Source organism: Centruroides sculpturatus, unplaced genomic scaffold (assembly GCF_000671375.1).
Source record: "Centruroides sculpturatus isolate CEXI.00-Female unplaced genomic scaffold, Cexi_2.0 scaffold346, whole genome shotgun sequence".
NCBI classification, from domain to species: Eukaryota; Metazoa; Arthropoda; class Arachnida; order Scorpiones; family Buthidae; genus Centruroides; species Centruroides sculpturatus.
In genome coordinates, this window is record NW_019384533.1 from 502864 (window position 1) to 523779 (window position 20916).

At 26.0% G+C, this 20916-nt stretch overlaps 1 protein-coding gene across 1 annotated transcript in view; it reads left to right on the forward strand.

The window, feature by feature from the left end:
- Positions 1-12763, forward strand: part of LOC111623099 (voltage-dependent T-type calcium channel subunit alpha-1I-like) — a 25962-nt gene extending 13199 nt beyond the window's left edge. Inside the window, exons 2-3 of the mRNA XM_023365580.1 lie at positions 12254-12499; positions 12643-12763. Coding sequence (XP_023221348.1) covers positions 12254-12499; positions 12643-12763 — 367 coding nt within the window. The remainder of the gene's footprint in view (positions 1-12253; positions 12500-12642) is intronic.
- The last annotated feature ends 8153 nt before the right edge of the window (positions 12764-20916 follow it).

Genomic DNA, 20916 nt, shown 5'->3' on the forward strand with positions numbered 1-20916 from the left:
AAAAAAAAAAAAAAAAAACCGAAGTTTTATAGTTAAATCAATGATGATTTGAATTATAATGTATAATTTTAAACTATAGCCATAAACAGATTAAATGAGGAAGTTTTATATAGTAGAAATTTAATAGAAATGATGCTGTGAAGTTGAACAGATAGAAGATAACTGGAGAACATCCGTGTTCTTGGATAATAGTAATACCTTAGTAGAGAAGGATTTATGATTGCAATAAATAAAAATTATACGTAACACATTTTAATGAACATAATGGCTAGTTAACGATACACACAAAGATTTCCTTAAAGTAAAAGAGAAAGATTTTACAACGAGTTATAAATTTTCTTCTTTATAAAAATTAAGCAGAATATTTTCAGTCGATTACAAAACGAAAACATAATCAAGCGTGCAAAATCATTTATAAAATATTAAACACCGAAAGAACAACATATCCATAAATTATTAGAATATCCTACAAAATTCATCAACAGAACGTACTATAAAATACCCTTTGGGATTAACTTAACACACATAAAAAAAAAATAATAATTTATCATAATAGGCTAGATGTAATTCTTGTAGTTGATAACACTTAGGAATTCATCAATAAAATTCGAAGAGTTTGTAAGGTTATTCATAGAAATAAAAATACAGTAAAGGAAATATGAGTGTGTTATAATGTCAATAATCCTTATTGCTACTGGTTTTATCTCCAGAACACTATACCAGTCTACAAACATTAGACTTATTGGAAGAACACATTCAGCCAGTTACAAAAGCAAAGACGTATCTAAGGTTTTCCTGAACTTCTATCAAATTCTCGTATATCAAAAAAGTATGTAAAATATATAGAATAATTTATATATTAATATACGTATTCACCTGTACGAAAAAAAAGTAAATTAAACAATTGAATACGGCTTTAAAATAACGTATTATTATCTCTGAAAGCACACAATAATTCATTTATCTTGAAGTATTCGAAAGTTTATTCGCATTATATCTAAATCAATTATATTTAAATTTTGTCAGAATAACTGTGATAATAAATATAAAATGACAGCATAATAATGTAAAAATTGCTTATAAAAACACTTTAAAATTATGCCAATATATAATACGTTAATCACAATATAAAAACTTTTTCTTTTTTATCTTCGTATTGATTTTCATTACAACATTTAATATAACAACAAAAAAAATCATTCATCTAGAGTATTACTAGAATTTTGAACAGATTTATGAAGCTGTAAAGTCCAGTAAAGATTATAAGAATAAGAATTTTTCTGCAGTATTTGCGCGAAGAAAGGAAGTATTTTTATAGAACTTTCTACATAAAAAGAAAAAAGAAATTTATCTTGGCATTTTTTAAAGTTAGAAACTAAGAAAAGAAAACAAATTATATTCTATTCTCACTGTAAATAACTTAGTCTTTTACTATTCATTTACATTTTTATGTCTAGGTTGATCTATTTCAGTAAGATAAATCTTAAACTGATGTTACTGTACTTCGACTATAGAAATCTCTCCTCATCTTAGATAAAAATAACCTAGTAATTCTTTAGATGGGGTTATCTGGTATGAAAATTTGTGAGGCCACAAAAATACTTTTCCAAATTCTCTTTACATTGTAAGTTCTGTCGGTAAAATGAAACACAAAGAGAGAGAGAGAGAGAGAGAGAGAAAATTAAACAATTTCTTCTCTTCATCTGGTATTATTTAATCTACGTTGCATCCGATGTCAATAAGAATCATCAATAAGGAATCCTTATAATTAGGAATAGCTATAAGCTACGGAATACAGCTTCTAAATCAATCTAACAGCGCATCGTGACATGTCATGTTGACAGGAGAGGATTTCCTGTCCTGGACAAAGCAGGAAATCTCAAACAAAACCGAAAGATCTGGCCTCTCTCTCTCTCCTTATATATCACACATGTTAAAGTCATATGGCTGTTTTAATTAACAATAAATGAGCATCAAAAATATTTTAATTAAGAATAACATCTTATCATATCATTTCCAAAACTAAATTACAGTAGAAGATGAATCAAAACGAAATAATTTAATTAATTCATTACCTTTATACAAGAAATTACTCGTAACAACAATTAAATTTTGTGTGTGATATTTAGAAGTAAACAATTCAACTTCTACGAATGAAAAACAAAAAAAAAAAAACCGAAGTTTTATAGTTAAATCAATGATGATTTGAATTATAATGTATAATTTTAAACTATAGCCATAAACAGATTAAATGAGGAAGTTTTATATAGTAGAAATTTAATAGAAATGATGCTGTGAAGTTGAACAGATAGAAGATAACTGGAGAACATCCGTGTTCTTGGATAATAGTAATACCTTAGTAGAGAAGGATTTATGATTGCAATAAATAAAAATTATACGTAACACATTTTAATGAACATAATGGCTAGTTAACGATACACACAAAGATTTCCTTAAAGTAAAAGAGAAAGATTTTACAACGAGTTATAAATTTTCTTCTTTATAAAAATTAAGCAGAATATTTTCAGTCGATTACAAAACGAAAACATAATCAAGCGTGCAAAATCATTTATAAAATATTAAACACCGAAAGAACAACATATCCATAAATTATTAGAATATCCTACAAAATTCATCAACAGAACGTACTATAAAATACCCTTTGGGATTAACTTAACACACATAAAAAAAAATAATAATTTATCATAATAGGCTAGATGTAATTCTTGTAGTTGATAACACTTAGGAATTCATCAATAAAATTCGAAGAGTTTGTAAGGTTATTCATAGAAATAAAAATACAGTAAAGGAAATATGAGTGTGTTATAATGTCAATAATCCTTATTGCTACTGGTTTTATCTCCAGAACACTATACCAGTCTACAAACATTAGACTTATTGGAAGAACACATTCAGCCAGTTACAAAAGCAAAGACGTATCTAAGGTTTTCCTGAACTTCTATCAAATTCTCGTATATCAAAAAAGTATGTAAAATATATAGAATAATTTATATATTAATATACGTATTCACCTGTACGAAAAAAAAGTAAATTAAACAATTGAATACGGCTTTAAAATAACGTATTATTATCTCTGAAAGCACACAATAATTCATTTATCTTGAAGTATTCGAAAGTTTATTCGCATTATATCTAAATCAATTATATTTAAATTTTGTCAGAATAACTGTGATAATAAATATAAAATGACAGCATAATAATGTAAAAATTGCTTATAAAAACACTTTAAAATTATGCCAATATATAATACGTTAATCACAATATAAAAACTTTTTCTTTTTTATCTTCGTATTGATTTTCATTACAATATTTAATATAACAACAAAAAAAATCATTCATCTAGAGTATTACTAGAATTTTGAACAGATTTATGAAGCTGTAAAGTCCAGTAAAGATTATAAGAATAAGAATTTTTCTGCAGTATTTGCGCGAAGAAAGGAAGTATTTTTATAGAACTTTCTACATAAAAAGAAAAAAGAAATTTATCTTGGCATTTTTTAAAGTTAGAAACTAAGAAAAGAAAACAAATTATATTCTATTCTCACTGTAAATAACTTAGTCTTTTACTATTCATTTACATTTTTATGTCTAGGTTGATCTATTTCAGTAAGATAAATCTTAAACTGATGTTACTGTACTTCGACTATAGAAATCTCTCCTCATCTTAGATAAAAATAACCTAGTAATTCTTTAGATGGGGTTATCTGGTATGAAAATTTGTGAGGCCACAAAAATACTTTTCCAAATTCTCTTTACATTGTAAGTTCTGTCGGTAAAATGAAACACAAAGAGAGAGAGAGAGAGAGAGAGAGAAAATTAAACAATTTCTTCTCTTCATCTGGTATTATTTAATCTACGTTGCATCCGATGTCAATAAGAATCATCAATAAGGAATCCTTATAATTAGGAATAGCTATAAGCTACGGAATACAGCTTCTAAATCAATCTAACAGCGCATCGTGACATGTCATGTTGACAGGAGAGGATTTCCTGTCCTGGACAAAGCAGGAAATCTCAAACAAAACCGAAAGATCTGGCCTCTCTCTCTCTCCTTATATATCACACATGTTAAAGTCATATGGCTGTTTTAATTAACAATAAATGAGCATCAAAAATATTTTAATTAAGAATAACATCTTATCATATCATTTCCAAAACTAAATTACAGTAGAAGATGAATCAAAACAAAATAATTTAATTAATTCATTACCTTTATACAAGAAATTACTCGTATATTTGAAGTATCTGAAACCAGTTGTTTATTTATTATATTAAATTCTTATTTACATTATTATTATTATTTATATTTAAAAAATGAATTGTAAATTCCGTATTTTTTATTAGTAAATTACTTTTTAAATGTACCATGACCTAATTTTAAATTTAAAAAAAAGGGGATGAATAAACGGCCTTGTCCTTTATAATTTCCTTCGTTTTTATGTAGCTTGTTACTTAAGTTAAAAAATTNAAATTAAAATTTAAATAATGAGAAAGAATAATAATTTATATAAAGTACTGTACGTTTTCTTAAAATAAATAAAAGCTTAGACTACTTCTTTTGATAATTTCTAATTAAAGTTTTACTGTGTATAAAATTGTATTCGAAAAAAAATAATTAAGAGAGAGAAATTTTATTTACTGTAATTAAACTCTCGAATTAAAGTAGATAAAAGTTAAGATATTAAAATCAGTCTGTTTTGTTCTCGTCGTTCGTTCACCTTGTTCCACCGCATCACCATAACAACTTGGTCAGGTAGAGGAAGCATCATTGATTGAGAGCTTTGTGCACGACTGTAGCCATTCGTTAAAGTAGTTGAATCTTAGACATTTATCCTATTTTCGAATCTATATTTAAAAAAAAAAAAATTACCTTATTTTGACACAATAAACTTAATAAGTCAAACTAAACAATACAGGATAGCTTTAACAACCTTCAAATCCATACAAGAAAGGATTTTTGTAGCCATTATTTCTTACTCGTATATATAAAAAAATCTTGACGATTATAAAGTTCTATAGAGAATGTCCTTTATAATTTCCTTCGTTTTTATGTAGCTTGTTACTTAAGTTAAAAAATTTAATAAATAAAAAAATTTTTCTTAAAATAATTATAAAATAAAAAATGGAAATTTTTTATTATTATTAATAATTAATGAAATAAAGAAGCGAAGCAGTTTTTTTTCTCTCCATTTTAAAATACTTTTTCCTTCTTAAACAATATTAAAGAATTATATAATCAATTATAGAATACACACAATACAGTAGACTAAAAAAGAATATACAGAATATAGTAACATTTTTCTTTTGTATTGCTAAATGGTAGTTTTAAATCTACCCCCAAAATCTCTAGAATTTAAGGGAAATTTATGGGTTTTTTTTTTGTGTATTTACCACGTGTTACGTAGTATATCTATATTGTTATTATGAATATAAATTTGAAATTATATAAGGGGAAAAAGTGCTGTAACGAAACGAATAATGAACGAAGCCAAAGCAAAAGCATTGGCTTCGTTGTGCAAAATGCAAAAAAAATAAAGATAAGCTTTTATCTTTTACTATAAAATATTTGAATTAGTAATCTTTCTAGCGACCTGTTTACCTAAGAACTGATTAAAATATATCATAAATGAATTTGATTAATTGTTTAATAGTTTCGTTTCTGTAAAATTAAAACTGAAAGGCTGAATAGTTAAATCTATGTTTTAAACAGGAAACAAAATATAAATTACTTTTGAATAGATTTAAAATTAAAAAAAAACAATTAATCAAATGCATGTAGGCGATATTTTAATCAATTCTTACATAAACACATGGCGAGAAGATAGTAAATTATTACTAATTCAAACACTTTATAGTAATGATAAGCTTATCTTTTATTATAAAACTTAATAAATAAAATTATAACAATTAATTAATAAAATAAATTTTTTTAAAAATTAGCATTTATTATTATTTTATATAATGTTCTTCTCTATTAATATATTTTCTTGTATTTTTTTTAAAGATATATTGTATACATTGTTCATCTTTATTCAAAAATCGAAGTTTATTAGATCTGTTGGGACGTTGTATATTATATTATCCCACACTTATATTATTTCTTTATTTAATTATTTAAGGTTTATTTTAATCAATATATAAATAACTTATATATATATGTGTTATTATTCTTCTTCCTTTGCTAATTTATTTGTTCTTTAATTGTCTTTCAGTTAAGTCTGTTACTTAATCTAATTGTTTTCATTAATTAACGAGTTGCATTTAACCAACTCTCAAACTTGACAACAAAATATTTTCTCCATTGTTTACTGGTAATCATTTAAGAAATAAGCCTTTTAAAATCCACTTTCTAAGAGAATTAAGTCATGAAATCCACGTTGAAATATTCTGTTTTAAGATTGTTTTTTCTTACTAAAAAATAAAAAATGGATTTATAATGAAAACAATAGACTTGTAATCAGATCCATTGATGAGTAAATTTTTATATGCACTTGTAAATGAAGGAACTACTCATTGACCTTAAAACTCTACATAATTTAAAATTCCCACAGGCATGGAAATTGGTAACTTCGACTTTCTGCATGGCTAATTTCAGACTACTGTATTGCCATTTTCATTGCAAATCACCCTTTTTTTTAAATATATATATATATATATATGCTACTTTAAGTTATAAATTTTATGGAGAAAATCGATGCTTGGTGTTTAGCGAGTTCAATTGTTAATAATCACTCCCTTTTTTTCTCTTGAAATTGGAGACAATTTGCAATACAAAAGAAGCAAATATTGCTTAAAATTCAAATCTTAAAATAGAGTTTTATTTATGTTGAAAAAACGAGAATTGTTTCTCCCTCAAGTGCAGAATTTATCAATAAATTCGAATTTTTTTTTTTTCATGTTACGAAAGAAAATAGGAGTATTTGAAATTATTATACTTCTATTATAAAGAGAATTTAAAGGAGAAAAATTTACTTGTAGTTCGAGACGAAATAAGATATTTCTGATAAGTTTGGTGAGTTGTTTAGTAAGGATATCTCTTGTTTTTAATGTCAAATTAAACAGAAATATTGGCCATTGTAAAGAAACGGTTGGTTGTCTGTACGAATTGAATGGTATTGAACTGTGAAGAGACGAATTGGAAAAGCAAATCAAGGACTAGATTACTTATTGTAGAATGGAGTGCAGAAGCTTTAAAGAGATTTAGTTGCAATCCTTAACAAAAATAAAGTTTATATCACCCTAACGCTTCTATAAAAATAGAACGGATTCGGAGAATGTTAATACAGTAATAATTTTAGAATTTTCTAATAAAAGACTAAGAGACAATAATACTTTTTTTTTTACTTTAATGTTCTAAATAGAAAGTATTAAAGAAGAGAAAAGTTTATAGAAAGTAAATAATAAAATGCAAATGTAATTCTCCTTATGTTATGATATCAAATATTATTCATACTGTTTCGTGATTAGTCTAGTGCATGACGAAAATTAAATGAAGTAATATAAAGTTTGTATCGTTCTCTGATATTTAATGCGTGTGAAATTAAACAGATTGAGCATTAATTAATAGTTTTGCATTAACAAGATGTCAACTTTCGTTTTTAAATACAACGTGCTTTTTCATAAAGGGGATGGGATTGATACATCAATTTCTCTACCGTCTTATCTTTTTTTAGATTAAAAAATAATAATAATAATAATCATGTTTACTAATATCTTAAATTTCGTATAAATTATTAGAGAAGAATTTGCAATTACACGTTCTTTCATGACATCAGAATCCATTCATATGCAAGTCTCTTTCGTAAAACTCTTAAGAGATGTCACGAAGTAATTAGATGACATTACCGTAAAATCTACTAACTAGATTAATATTTTAAATGCTTTATTCAATAGAGACTTAACTCAAAAATGAGTAATTATTAAATTTTGTAATGACTTCTTCTTGTCATGATTAATAATTTATCACCAATCACTGTCTGGTATCAAAAGAAAATAGGAATAAAATGACTTGATTCGTTATCCAACATATTCATAATGATATTTGACCATTATTCATACTCTATCACTAAAAAGACTCTAAAGATTCTCTCTAGAAAAGATTTTTTTTTTTAAAGAAATCCATTAGAAAATTCAATACTGTTTCAAATTAATGTATTTTTTTCTTCTTAAATTTTTATTGAGATGTCTTCTGAAAGTGTCGATTTTTTTTAAAAAATGTATATCGAAGATTGAGTAGAATTTCATGATTTTATGTCAGATCTTAAATATTTTCATATTCAATCTTAGTTTTGCGTGAATCAACTCGAATATCCAGATTTCGACTTCGTAATCAATCATTCTGAGATTTGTAATATCGATAATACTTTTAGAGATAGGAAAATTTCGATTTTAAAATCAATAAAATTCGTTTTTTTTTATTATTTTATTTATTTATTTTTTTAATGATTTATAGAAATGCTCTTAGGAATATACTAAAAGTTTACTTTATTAAGTTACTTAATTTAGATATAATCTAGTCTATTTATAAACTATCGATTATGTCGTGAATTATTAGAAAAAATACATGGTTTTAATTGTTTTAAGTATAATTGAAAAGAGACAGATCGTGTTATTCATTTAATTTAGACTTAAATACACTCAGTAATCCGGCATTCTCGCTAATATGGCCGAATTATTAATGTTTACGTTAACTTAGAATTATAGTTTACTCACTCTATAATACTATGTATTTGTTTTTTTAAGTTTTTACATTTGTTATTGTAAACAGTAAAAGTATTAGAATTTTTTTGAAGAGATAATAAAAGGCCTTATTTAAAAAAATAAAATAAAAGATAATTAAAATAAAAATTATTCTATAAATATAAATTTAAATTTTCAAAAGAAGAAGGGGTGGAAAAAAAAGACTTTTAAGCTGATTTTACCTCTTGTCTGTATTACAATAAGGTAACAATAGGATACAGAATTTATAGATTATCTTTCAGACATTACTTTACAAAAAGAATTAAAGTGGAGAATTATGAAAAGGCTTTTGCCTTGTTAAATCCAATAGCAGAAAGCCTGATAGCTTGGAGTGAATTGTTCTGGTTTCAGCAGATAAATGTGATATTTCGAAGATTTATAGTGGAAGAAGATCTCGCTTTACTTATATAAGAGATAACAGATATTCTAAGTTAAATGTTAAAAAAAAAAAAAACTGTCAATTCTAAATCAGCTAAATTCTGATATTTCAGAAGCAACAAGGACATTAATGTCATCTAAAGTAAGCGGAAAATCTTATGATTTTGACGTTTGCAATGAGAACCTGCTGAGTACGTCCTTATAAAAAATCTTTTATTTCTCATTTTATACAAGTTATTTCAACTGGTTCTTTTTCTAGTAAAGTTCTTTACATATTAATTTAACTTTAAAAAAACAGTTTTAGAAGTAAACTTATCTAGAAACTAGAGACACATTAATATCCTCCACAATATCAATGCTATAATTCGGCCAAGAATTTATTTAATGGCCGGGTAGACTTTTATGTGTTATCTTCTAACTCCACCAATGCTTATAGATATAAAGATGAGATCCAGATCAGTGTATCAGATCTTATAGAAAAGAATTTTATATATATATATATATATATAGTCCTACTTAAAACCTTTTTTAAATCTAATTATATATAATAAATGGTCTCATTAGGCATCAATTTTAAAAGGAAAATTATTATATTATGTTAGTTATATAATAATGATTTTCTTTAATTAGAGGAAAGTGTAATAAAATAATGGAAATATTTTAAACTTAGAATTTAGTACTGTATTACTTAAAATTTATTATNTTGCAGGTGTTTGACGATTTCATCTTTGCTTTTTTTGCCATCGAGATGATCATCAAAATGATTGCCATGGGAATACTTGGCAAAGGAGCTTACTTGGCCGAAACCTGGAACAGGTTGGATCTTTTTATTGTTATAGCAGGGTAAGTTATATAGTCAAGTATATGTAAACACTAAGCTTTAATCATCTACTTGATTCTTCCCCTCCCCCTTTCTAGCTATATAAACATATCTCCTTTCTGTTATCTTATGATAAAACTTAAATTTTAAACTGTTTTTTTTAAAGGTCTTTGGAATATTGTCTAGATGTTGGGAATATAAATTTATCTGCCATCAGGACAATCAGGGTTTTACGTCCACTTCGCGCTATAAATCGTATACCAAGTAAGTTAAAAAGCTTCGTTTAAATTTAATATATAGACATATAAATGTCCCTTCTCGTGTCAAATTTTTCATATATAAAATTTTTGAACGAGATGAAACTATCACGTGACTAGAAAGTATTTGTACCATCACGTGATAGGTACTTTCAGCAGATCGTATTATAGTTTGACACGATATGCGATCAATAAAAGGAAAAAAAAACAATGTTTGTGCTCTTTTAAAGTATGTAAAACAACGTATTAAATAATATATAACATAAATAAAAGAGAAAGAAACTAAAAAGTGCAAATTCTGCATAGACACACATGCATTTTTATAGGAAAAAAAAAATAACAAAGGTTTCGTGTATGTAGATTGCGGTCACGTCTAATAATTTTTTTATACGATTAATATTTAAAGGAGATTATAATATAAATGATTTAAAAAAATACTTAAATATTCGTCGATAGTAATAAATTAAATAGGCAATTAATGATCATTAGAATTCATATTGCACTATTGTAAAATATATTATGCTTAATAACTTCATGTACTAACTAATAATTTGAAATACACGCACCATTATCGTAAAGATACATCTGAAAGAAACATGATTTTAAGGCTTGAGGTCCTGCAAAAAAGAATAATAATTTATATAAAGTACTGTACGTTTTCTTAAAATAAATAAAAGCTTAGACTACTTCTTTTGATAATTTCTAATTAAAGTTTTACTGTGTATAAAATTGTATTCGAAAAAAAATAATTAAGAGAGAGAAATTTTATTTACTGTAATTAAACTCTCGAATTAAAGTAGATAAAAGTTAAGATATTAAAATCAGTCTGTTTTGTTCTCGTCGTTCGTTCACCTTGTTCCACCGCATCACCATAACAACTTGGTCAGGTAGAGGAAGCATCATTGATTGAGAGCTTTGTGCACGACTGTAGCCATTCGTTAAAGTAGTTGAATCTTAGACATTTATCCTATTTTCGAATCTATATTTAAAAAAAAAAAAATTACCTTATTTTGACACAATAAACTTAATAAGTCAAACTAAACAATACAGGATAGCTTTAACAACCTTCAAATCCATACAAGAAAGGATTTTTGTAGCCATTATTTCTTACTCGTATATATAAAAAAATCTTGACGATTATAAAGTTCTATAGAGAATCTCTTTGTTCTTATACCAGATGGTATTATATATGTTTATCTGCTTTTCTTTCCTATCCAGATGGTTCCAATTTTCGAACTTAAACGTCCTAAAAATATCACACACACAAAATAAGAATTTTATGTTCTATCCCGTCTTCAAAAAAAAAAAAAAAAAAAAAAGTTAAGTCGAAAACGTCTTTAAGGAGTAAAATTCTATATATCGTTTACAGCTTAAAGGGGTTTTGTAATAATTACTCGTACAAGAATGAGTTTCACTTAGCCAATTACAGTTTACAATAAAGCATAATAGTAGAAAGCCCTATCGTTCGAGATCAAAACTTAATCCTACAATTCTGACTAATTAATGTTTAACAAGCAGTTTATTGCGAAATTTTCCAGCTACTTAATTAGGTTGAAATCACCTATTGAGTATGACGAAGTACTATATCAAATCAGACATAAACTCCATCTTTCAATTTGTTCTATTTATGACTAATAAAATTAGTTATACTATAGATCTTTAAAACTATTGTGTAAGTACGAACAGTATATTTCAATATAATTAAAGAGAATATGAGCTTTTTCTTAATTACATTCTTCATTAAGAAACCTTCCAGATTCAAATTACTAATTATGAAGAAGAGAGAATCTCGTTTATTCTTCGTATTTTTTTTTTAAAGGTAGAAAGCGATTAAAAGTACCTTAATTTATATTTAAGAATATATAGGGCCTATATTCTAGTAAAATTCATTTGAGAACTATTAATAAATTCTTCAACAGTTAGTTGACCGTTGAGAAATATAGAGATGGAATAAATAAAAATCCTACTTGAGATGATGAATTATTATTATTATTATATTAGTATTATTAAGTGATAATTTCCTTAACTCCAACCATAAATGGTTTGAAAGGATGAGTATGATGGTTATTTTATTGAACTGCGTTACTCTTGGTATGTACCAACCTTGTGCTGATGAACTGTGTGAAACCAATCGATGCAAAACGTTGCAGGTGTTTGACGATTTCATCTTTGCTTTTTTTGCCATCGAGATGATCATCAAAATGATTGCCATGGGAATACTTGGCAAAGGAGCTTACTTGGCCGAAACCTGGAACAGGTTGGATCTTTTTATTGTTATAGCAGGGTAAGTTATATAGTCAAGTATATGTAAACACTAAGCTTTAATCATCTACTTGATTCTTCCCCTCCCCCTTTCTAGCTATATAAACATATCTCCTTTCTGTTATCTTATGATAAAACTTAAATTTTAAACTGTTTTTTTTAAAGGTCTTTGGAATATTGTCTAGATGTTGGGAATATAAATTTATCTGCCATCAGGACAATCAGGGTTTTACGTCCACTTCGCGCTATAAATCGTATACCAAGTAAGTTAAAAAGCTTCGTTTAAATTTAATATATAGACATATAAATGTCCCTTCTCGTGTCAAATTTTTCATATATAAAATTTTTGAACGAGATGAAACTATCACGTGACTAGAAAGTATTTGTACCATCACGTGATAGGTACTTTCAGCAGATCGTATTATAGTTTGACACGATATGCGATCAATAAAAGGAAAAAAAAACAATGTTTGTGCTCTNTATTTTCAATAAACCAGGCATATAAATCAAGATAAAATACATGATTTTCGGTATAATATACAGTATCTAAAACAGTGTGACATTTAACCTACATCTAAATTCTCTACATCTAAACAGGAAAAGAATATTTAAACTCGTCTAAATAATCATGTTTCATATGCCATGCCGTATTTTCAGCCTAGTTTTGATGTTTGTTTATATTATCAGCTCGTTCTGAGTGAAGAGAAAGATGTCACAAGAAGGAAAAAATAAAATAAAGGATGAGTTTCGAAATTTCCATGTTTTATATATGTATATATATATATATTCTATGTTTTATATAATATGACACTGAAATTGTAAAAAATTTATTCAGATTCTTATAAATTTAGAGTTTATATAGTTTAAAATGTAAGTAAAACAAATAATAAAATTTTCATAGAGTCAAAAAAAACATGAATTCACTTTAATATATGTAAATATACAAATGCGATTATGAATACTTTAAAGTAAAAATTGAAGAATATAAAAAATGACCTTGCAACTTAGATGCGACCATTTTGTTTTAAAGATGAATAAAAATAGAATTATTATAAACAAAATATTTTTTCAGGATTAAATAAAATAAAAAAAATACACGCACCATTATCGTAAAGATACATCTGAAAGAAACATGATTTTAAGGCTTGAGGTCCTGCAAAAAAGAAAAAAAAAATGATGAAGAAGTCAAGAATATTGGAAGATTTTCTTACATAAAAAGAATGTTAAATGTGAAAATTATACTATTTTTCTTTAATTTATTGCACTAAAAACTTTTTTTTTCTAACTAATTTACTTTCAGTTCTGTAGCAAATTAAAATTCTTTTGTAACTCTTAAAGAAATTTATCCATTCATAAAAGAATTAATTAGAGTGAAGAATAATTTATTCCACTTCATATTTATCATCGAGTCTTGATTCTGCAATTTCATCTTCGACTCTTCCCGGTTGATTGCATAGTAAGAAAAAGGTCATGAACCTCCTTTCAACAAGAGATGAAGAGCTTTTAGAGTGTACTTAAAAAACTAAATCAAGAAGATTTAAAGAAATTGTGCTGACATACGTCTCAAAAAGTGCAAATATTTTATAGAAGAATATGACAGAAAGATAGAAACACTCAAATTTTACTAAAAAGAGCTTTGATACATCGGAGTTTCAAAGGCCAGATACTCAACCTGAATGAAAATACCGACTAAATATAGATATTGAAAAATGTTGGCAGTATTTATTTCTTCTCTCAATCCAGTCACGTGTTTATGTATCTCTCTAGTTACCATGGTTACACGACCCCATCCATAGCGACAATAGTTAATGTCAGAAACACATTCTAAACGACTATCTATTTTATCGAAGGGTTATTGTTCGACTGATGATATTTTATCCTTCTTACTCGTTTTACTTGAAACTCTGGAAATTCTATCGAAGTAGAAGACGATTCTATAAATAGACGACTACATATTAATAACAATGGGACATTTTGGAATCAATACATGGATTTAATTTCAAAAGAAATTTACTTTTTTTTTTTTCGTTATTAAATAGATTTGGATTTATATAGATGAAATCTTTCATAAAGTGACATATATTTCTTGATTTATATAAGAGGATGACAGTTTGATATAATTTATTTTATTTTTGGAGGATTTTTCGGTAAAAAAAAAATTCAGAATGTTTTTCAAGAAAATCTCTCTTGTATTCAGCACGTAACGTTGATAATTATCTGAAAATATTACAGTAGAAAATTCCTTTACGACGTTTTAAAAATCTAAAATGCAACGATAAATGGTTGAAAACTTGCAACTAAGAAGCTACCAAGTTAATTTTTCCGATTACAATCTTAAAATACGACTTTCTGTCAGTGTTTTTTTTTTAATTAACAAAATATTTTATAACTTATTTTAACATCGCCGCGTTATTAAACAGGTAATTAAATAGAGGATATTTTTTCTCCCCTCTATTTCCCTCCTTTAAACAGCGTCAAAAATTTGTAATTAGTTGTTTCATTGCATAATTCTTTTATTTTATTTCTTACATTTTATGAGTACTTTAACTAGAATACAAAAAAAAAAGTATAAATTGTAAACTCACAAATTACCTTTAAACACGTTTCAAAATTAGGTACTACCGAGAATTTAGTTTAGTGTAAAAATAATAAATTAAAAAAAAAAACATGTGTTAGATATTCTAAGAATGAAAACGCTTATAAATCACTTCAGAATTTTTTTTTTAAATGTGAAAAATAACTGGAAAGGAAATAAAGAACAATAGTTTACGGATGAAAAAATTCCTTCGACATTAAATGGGTATTAGTGATGTAGCTTCAATATCTAGAAAATAAGTAAGTTGATTGCTAATACTGTTGGATATAAATGAACAATAGTTGTACCTCTAAGGTGTTAATACCCGTAAAATTGGTTAGAGTTTCGCTAGATTAATTGATTAAGTGTAGAACGTGTTAACCCAGTTCTGTAGTTCCTATGCAAATGTACTGCTAAATCTTTTCTGGTTAATTTATTTATCTTTAAAAGTATTAGAACGTGTACGAGTGACCTTCGATCTTTTTAAAAAAAAAAAAAAAAGAAGAAATATTTTTATTAGTGATTCTTTTACGAATATGAATACAGTAGAGCCTCGATTATCCGACTCAATTGGGGACTGGGATTGGTCGGATAATTGAAAAGTCGGATAACCGAAAAATATAAAAAAATCCATTATTAGTGTAGTATATTATTATATCCCATGTAATTAGTATATTAGTATATCGCTATTAACCNTGGAATCAATACATGGATTTAATTTCAAAAGAAATTTACTTTTTTTTTTTTCGTTATTAAATAGATTTGGATTTATATAGATGAAATCTTTCATAAAGTGACATATATTTCTTGATTTATATAAGAGGATGACAGTTTGATATAATTTATTTTATTTTTGGAGGATTTTTCGGTAAAAAAAAAATTCAGAATGTTTTTCAAGAAAATCTCTCTTGTATTCAGCACGTAACGTTGATAATTATCTGAAAATATTACAGTAGAAAATTCCTTTACGACGTTTTAAAAATCTAAAATGCAACGATAAATGGTTGAAAAATTGCAACTAAGAAGCTACCAAGTTAATTTTTCCGATTACAATCTTAAAATACGACTTTCTGTCAGTGTTTTTTTTTTTAATTAACAAAATATTTTATAACTTATTTTAACATCGCCGCGTTATTAAACAGGTAATTAAATAGAGGATATTTTTTCTCCCCTCTATTTCCCTCCTTTAAACAGCGTCAAAAATTTGTAATTAGTTGTTTCATTGCATAATTCTTTTATTTTATTTCTTACATTTTATGAGTACTTTAACTAGAATACAAAAAAAAGTATAAATTGTAAACTCACAAATTACCTTTAAACACGTTTCAAAATTAGGTACTACCGAGAATTTAGTTTAGTGTAAAAATAATAAATTAAAAAAAAAAACATGTGTTAGATATTCTAAGAATGAAAACGCTTATAAATCACTTCAGAATTTTTTTTTTAAATATTTTAAGAATTATAAATGACGTTGATATACGTCTTTTAAACACGTTTTAATGTTTATCTTTAATATATTTTACAGAAATAAGATGTAAAAATGGCAAAATTAGTTGATTTTCTTTCTTTTTAACTCGGCGGGATGCAGGTATTCGCACTTTACTGCCAAAAAACGAGATGAGATTATGAAGGTTAAAGATCCGAGTATAGCTAGAAGACTTGTCATAAATAACTGAATTACTACAAAAGAAAAAGTTCAAAATCTTTTTTAACAAGAATCTACAGGTTAAATTAGCATTAGAGTTCAACATCCATAGCATAGAGAGTAGCATATTACAAGTTAAGTTATTTTTGAAGATATCTTTAAACATTTTAAATACATCCAAAAATAGAACAATGTCAGAAAACCGCTCAAATTTTTAGCAATATTTTTGCTCGTCTTATCTTGATTTTGTGCCAAATGATTCTGTCAGAATGCCTAATTTAACATTGGAATATTAATATAGAAACAATGAAAAACTTTAACGTATTTAGATTAAAATATATATATATATATATATTAATCTAATATTGAAACAGATGATTTATCGTCTTTAATCACTGAAAATCACTGTCAATTCTGGTGTTTCGGAAGGAGAAACGACGTACAGACCTTACGAGATCAGTTTGATCATCTGTAATGTCAGAGAACCCCATTAATTCGAAGGTTTGAAGATGTTAAATTAGAAAACATCTTGACGCTGACAAAGTTCTTTGCCACCATTAAAGACTCGTGTCAGCAAGATAAAGTGCAATGATTCTAAAGGATATCTTCAATTAAAATCACGTTTTAAAGTATCTAATCATTGTTAACACTACATTTTGAATATTTAACCATCGATTTTAACGTAAAATTGAAGAAATTTAATTTTAATTTTTATAAATAAAGAAAAAAAAATAGACGGAATTGTGTATGTGTGTTTAAATATTAAAACAACTCTTTGTCTTATATTTTAAATAATGGAATATTTGAAGTTAGAATAATTGAAGGAAACAATGGAGAAAAACAAGAAATATTGGAAGGATTTTTCAATATTGAAATAATCGAATATCTTTCATGAAATTCCCATAATATAAAACGATGGAAATATTTTCTTTTAAGAAAGAAATACAACGAAACAAAAGAAGAATTGAAATGTATCGGTTAATCAATAATGAGTGTTGATTATCGAAATAAAAATTCAAACATTTTTAATGATAAAAGTTTTCTGTAGAGAGAGACAGAGAGAGAGAGAGGGGGGGAAAACGTAAAATATTAAAATATACTTTGATATATACACATTTTATATAAACTATAACGTTTTTAAACGCTTTAATTTGCTTTATATCGTGTCCTCAATGATAGAAGGGTGAAACTTACGACAATGCATTTTAATGTTTTAGGGGTGGTCCACTCCATTATTCTCTCCAACAAACACTGTAGTGATGTATGTAGTGAGATGAGATTGGGATGAGGGATGGTCCATCAACATCCCAATCGAAAAACAACCAATAAAAGCGTTTATACTTAATATTTAAAAAAATATATAAATTATTCTCGTTAACTATTCACCGTGTTATTGATCTAAAACATTATATTATTTAAATTATTAATGCAGATTATTGAACAATCTCTTCATTATTCAATACAGTACATAACATTGTTCTAACAAATAATCTCTATTGTCTTATATTGATTTATAAGTTTACACAATAAACAATATAAAAATACACCAAATAATTGTATTGATACTGATATATTTTATATATTATTGATATACTAAATGGTTTTGAAATGTGTTACCGATGCAACAGTTAGATCTTGATATATACAATATTAATAATTACATATTCCTACATTATAAGAGGATATATTAAATTAATTATTGGTAATCATAGACGTTCAGTTAACTCGAAACAATTTAATATTCTGAATATTTATATATAATTTCTTTATTTTAAAAAAATAAAGGATTTTATACTTTGAATTAGATCATTTTTTTATTTATGTAACATTCACGTTTTAGTTCCTTCCAATTATCGATAGTTTAACGTTATTTTGTAATGACACTTGACTTTAATGCACTCGCTGCACAACCAATTAAATTCTATCAGTTTAAATTTGCAGATGGACAATTACAATTTCTATAATATTTTATTATCGTTTATCGATAAGTGGACCCACTTTTATACATGATAATCTCGAATTTTTTACCTCATCACGCGGTAGAATATGCGAAATATCTTTGTTTAAACTCTTTTTTTTTTTTCTATTGTGTTTATAAACTTCATTTATTCTTGTCTAGATTAGTAGTTGGCTGTGTAATTTTCTAGACGATACAATACAAGCTTTTGTGTGTGAGTCACGTTAACTCATTGACACAAAGTTGCACGCCAACAACACATTCCATTTCGCACATTGCACATTCCATCAAACTTCATATGATTACTTTATATTAGATTGTCACTGTATTAAGGTAATGAAAGACAACTCACAGATGATTCGGTAGATTTAACTAAAGATATTTAATTATATATTACTTGAAATATAACTTCTCTTCTCTTCGATTAATAATTAAAACGTATTTTTAATTCGACTTTTAGCTATTTATTTTGAATAGTTTTGAGTGCTTCTACAGTTCGATTTTCGTTCTTTCTGAATGGAAAAAAAATATGTCTATAGATCAATTTCTTCTCTGATATATTCAGAAAAATCGAGTAAGACATCCTTCGCTATAATAAATACATCGGTATAGTTACGTGACGTTTGCTTTAATACATCACAAAGTTTGATAGCTTGTGCCTACTTTCTTATATAGACTATTTTCTATCTACAGGTCCCTGAAGGAAACTGCTTTGAATAATACGATTTGTTAGAAAAGAATGTATTAAATTCTATTCTATTTGATTAATTTTGTTCTATTTTTTTTCCAGTTTTTTAATTTGCAAAGTACTTGTATTCATATACTAATAACATTAGATAAGATTTTAAGAAGGAATGACGTTGTTGTTACTGTAATAGTATGTAAATGTGCGCTTTATTACGCGATAGAATTAAAATAGCATTTAAAGGGTCATTCGCATTGTTTCTCTAATAGTATTAAATCGGCATGTAAAGGTGCGCTCGCATTGTTACCTTAACAGCTGTAATAGTTAATTCAGTTCTTTAATATAAGTATTCTTTTTTTTCCTTTACCTTTAATTAAAAAAAATATAATCAAATTTATTTATTAAAAATTAAATTAAAAATTGTCTTTCTTTTTATTCGTATTTTAAAACGAAAAAAGAAAAAAGTATAAAATTTTCTTTTAAAATGCAATGAAAAGAAATGTTTTCGGATTAAAACGATCGAGTTTGTTCCTCTTTTGAATCATTATATCTTTTAAGATGCTTCACGTCCTTTGAATTCTCTATTTTTATACTTATCATTTGCATATTGCATTTCCTCACCTGTTCATTATTGTGATTTATCAGCTGTAAGACGGAAACTATTGTTGTATTATATCATGAATAAAATTAGCCCATCGAGAATATAATAATTTCCCTTTCTTTTCTTATAAAATTTTCATTCAAATTTAAAAATACATATGATAAATATATGTATTTCTCTCCTTTTTTTTTGCTTACAGTTTTTGTAATTTACTAAATTCCCTCTGTTACTTTTAAATAAATGACTTTTTTTTATAACTTATAAAATAGAATGTCTACCTGTCTGTCCGTTCTTTATATACTTCTAACAAATTTTTCATGCTTATTCTCTAGGATCCTACGAAAATATAGGCTATTATGACACCACCATTTTATTAAAACTATTAAATTTTGAGGGAGATGGGAATGAAAAATATATACTTAAAAACATATTCTAGAATTAGTTTTAACATTATGTATCATTGAAAAAATAATTTTTTTAATGAAAATATATTTGTTAACAAGTATTTTAGCTTACACACGTCTATCGTGTTATGTTTACTTAACAATATTAAAAAAAAAACAAGACTTTTAAAGTGTTAAAGATAAATACTTCACTATTTTAAATTATGTTATTATTATTTACTATAATTTTCTACAGAGTATCATTGCCATTTATAACAACCAATAGAAATTATTTCAGATAAGACTGTTCAGTTTTAAATTTTAAATAATTCTAATATATTAAAAGCACTTGTCATTTTGTAATGATTTTTGTAGACAGATGTCTTCCATATTTTTTTCTATTGATAAATTTTTGATAAATGTTTCCGTGGACGACTTCTTCCGGTAGAAGATACATCTTTATTTATCCAGTTGGTTGATATTTGGCCCCAATCCAGATAAACATGCCACAATCCACTTCTAGAACAGATAATTGAAATATATATATATATATAAATATCTGCTTATATTATATTAAGAATTATCAAAGTTAA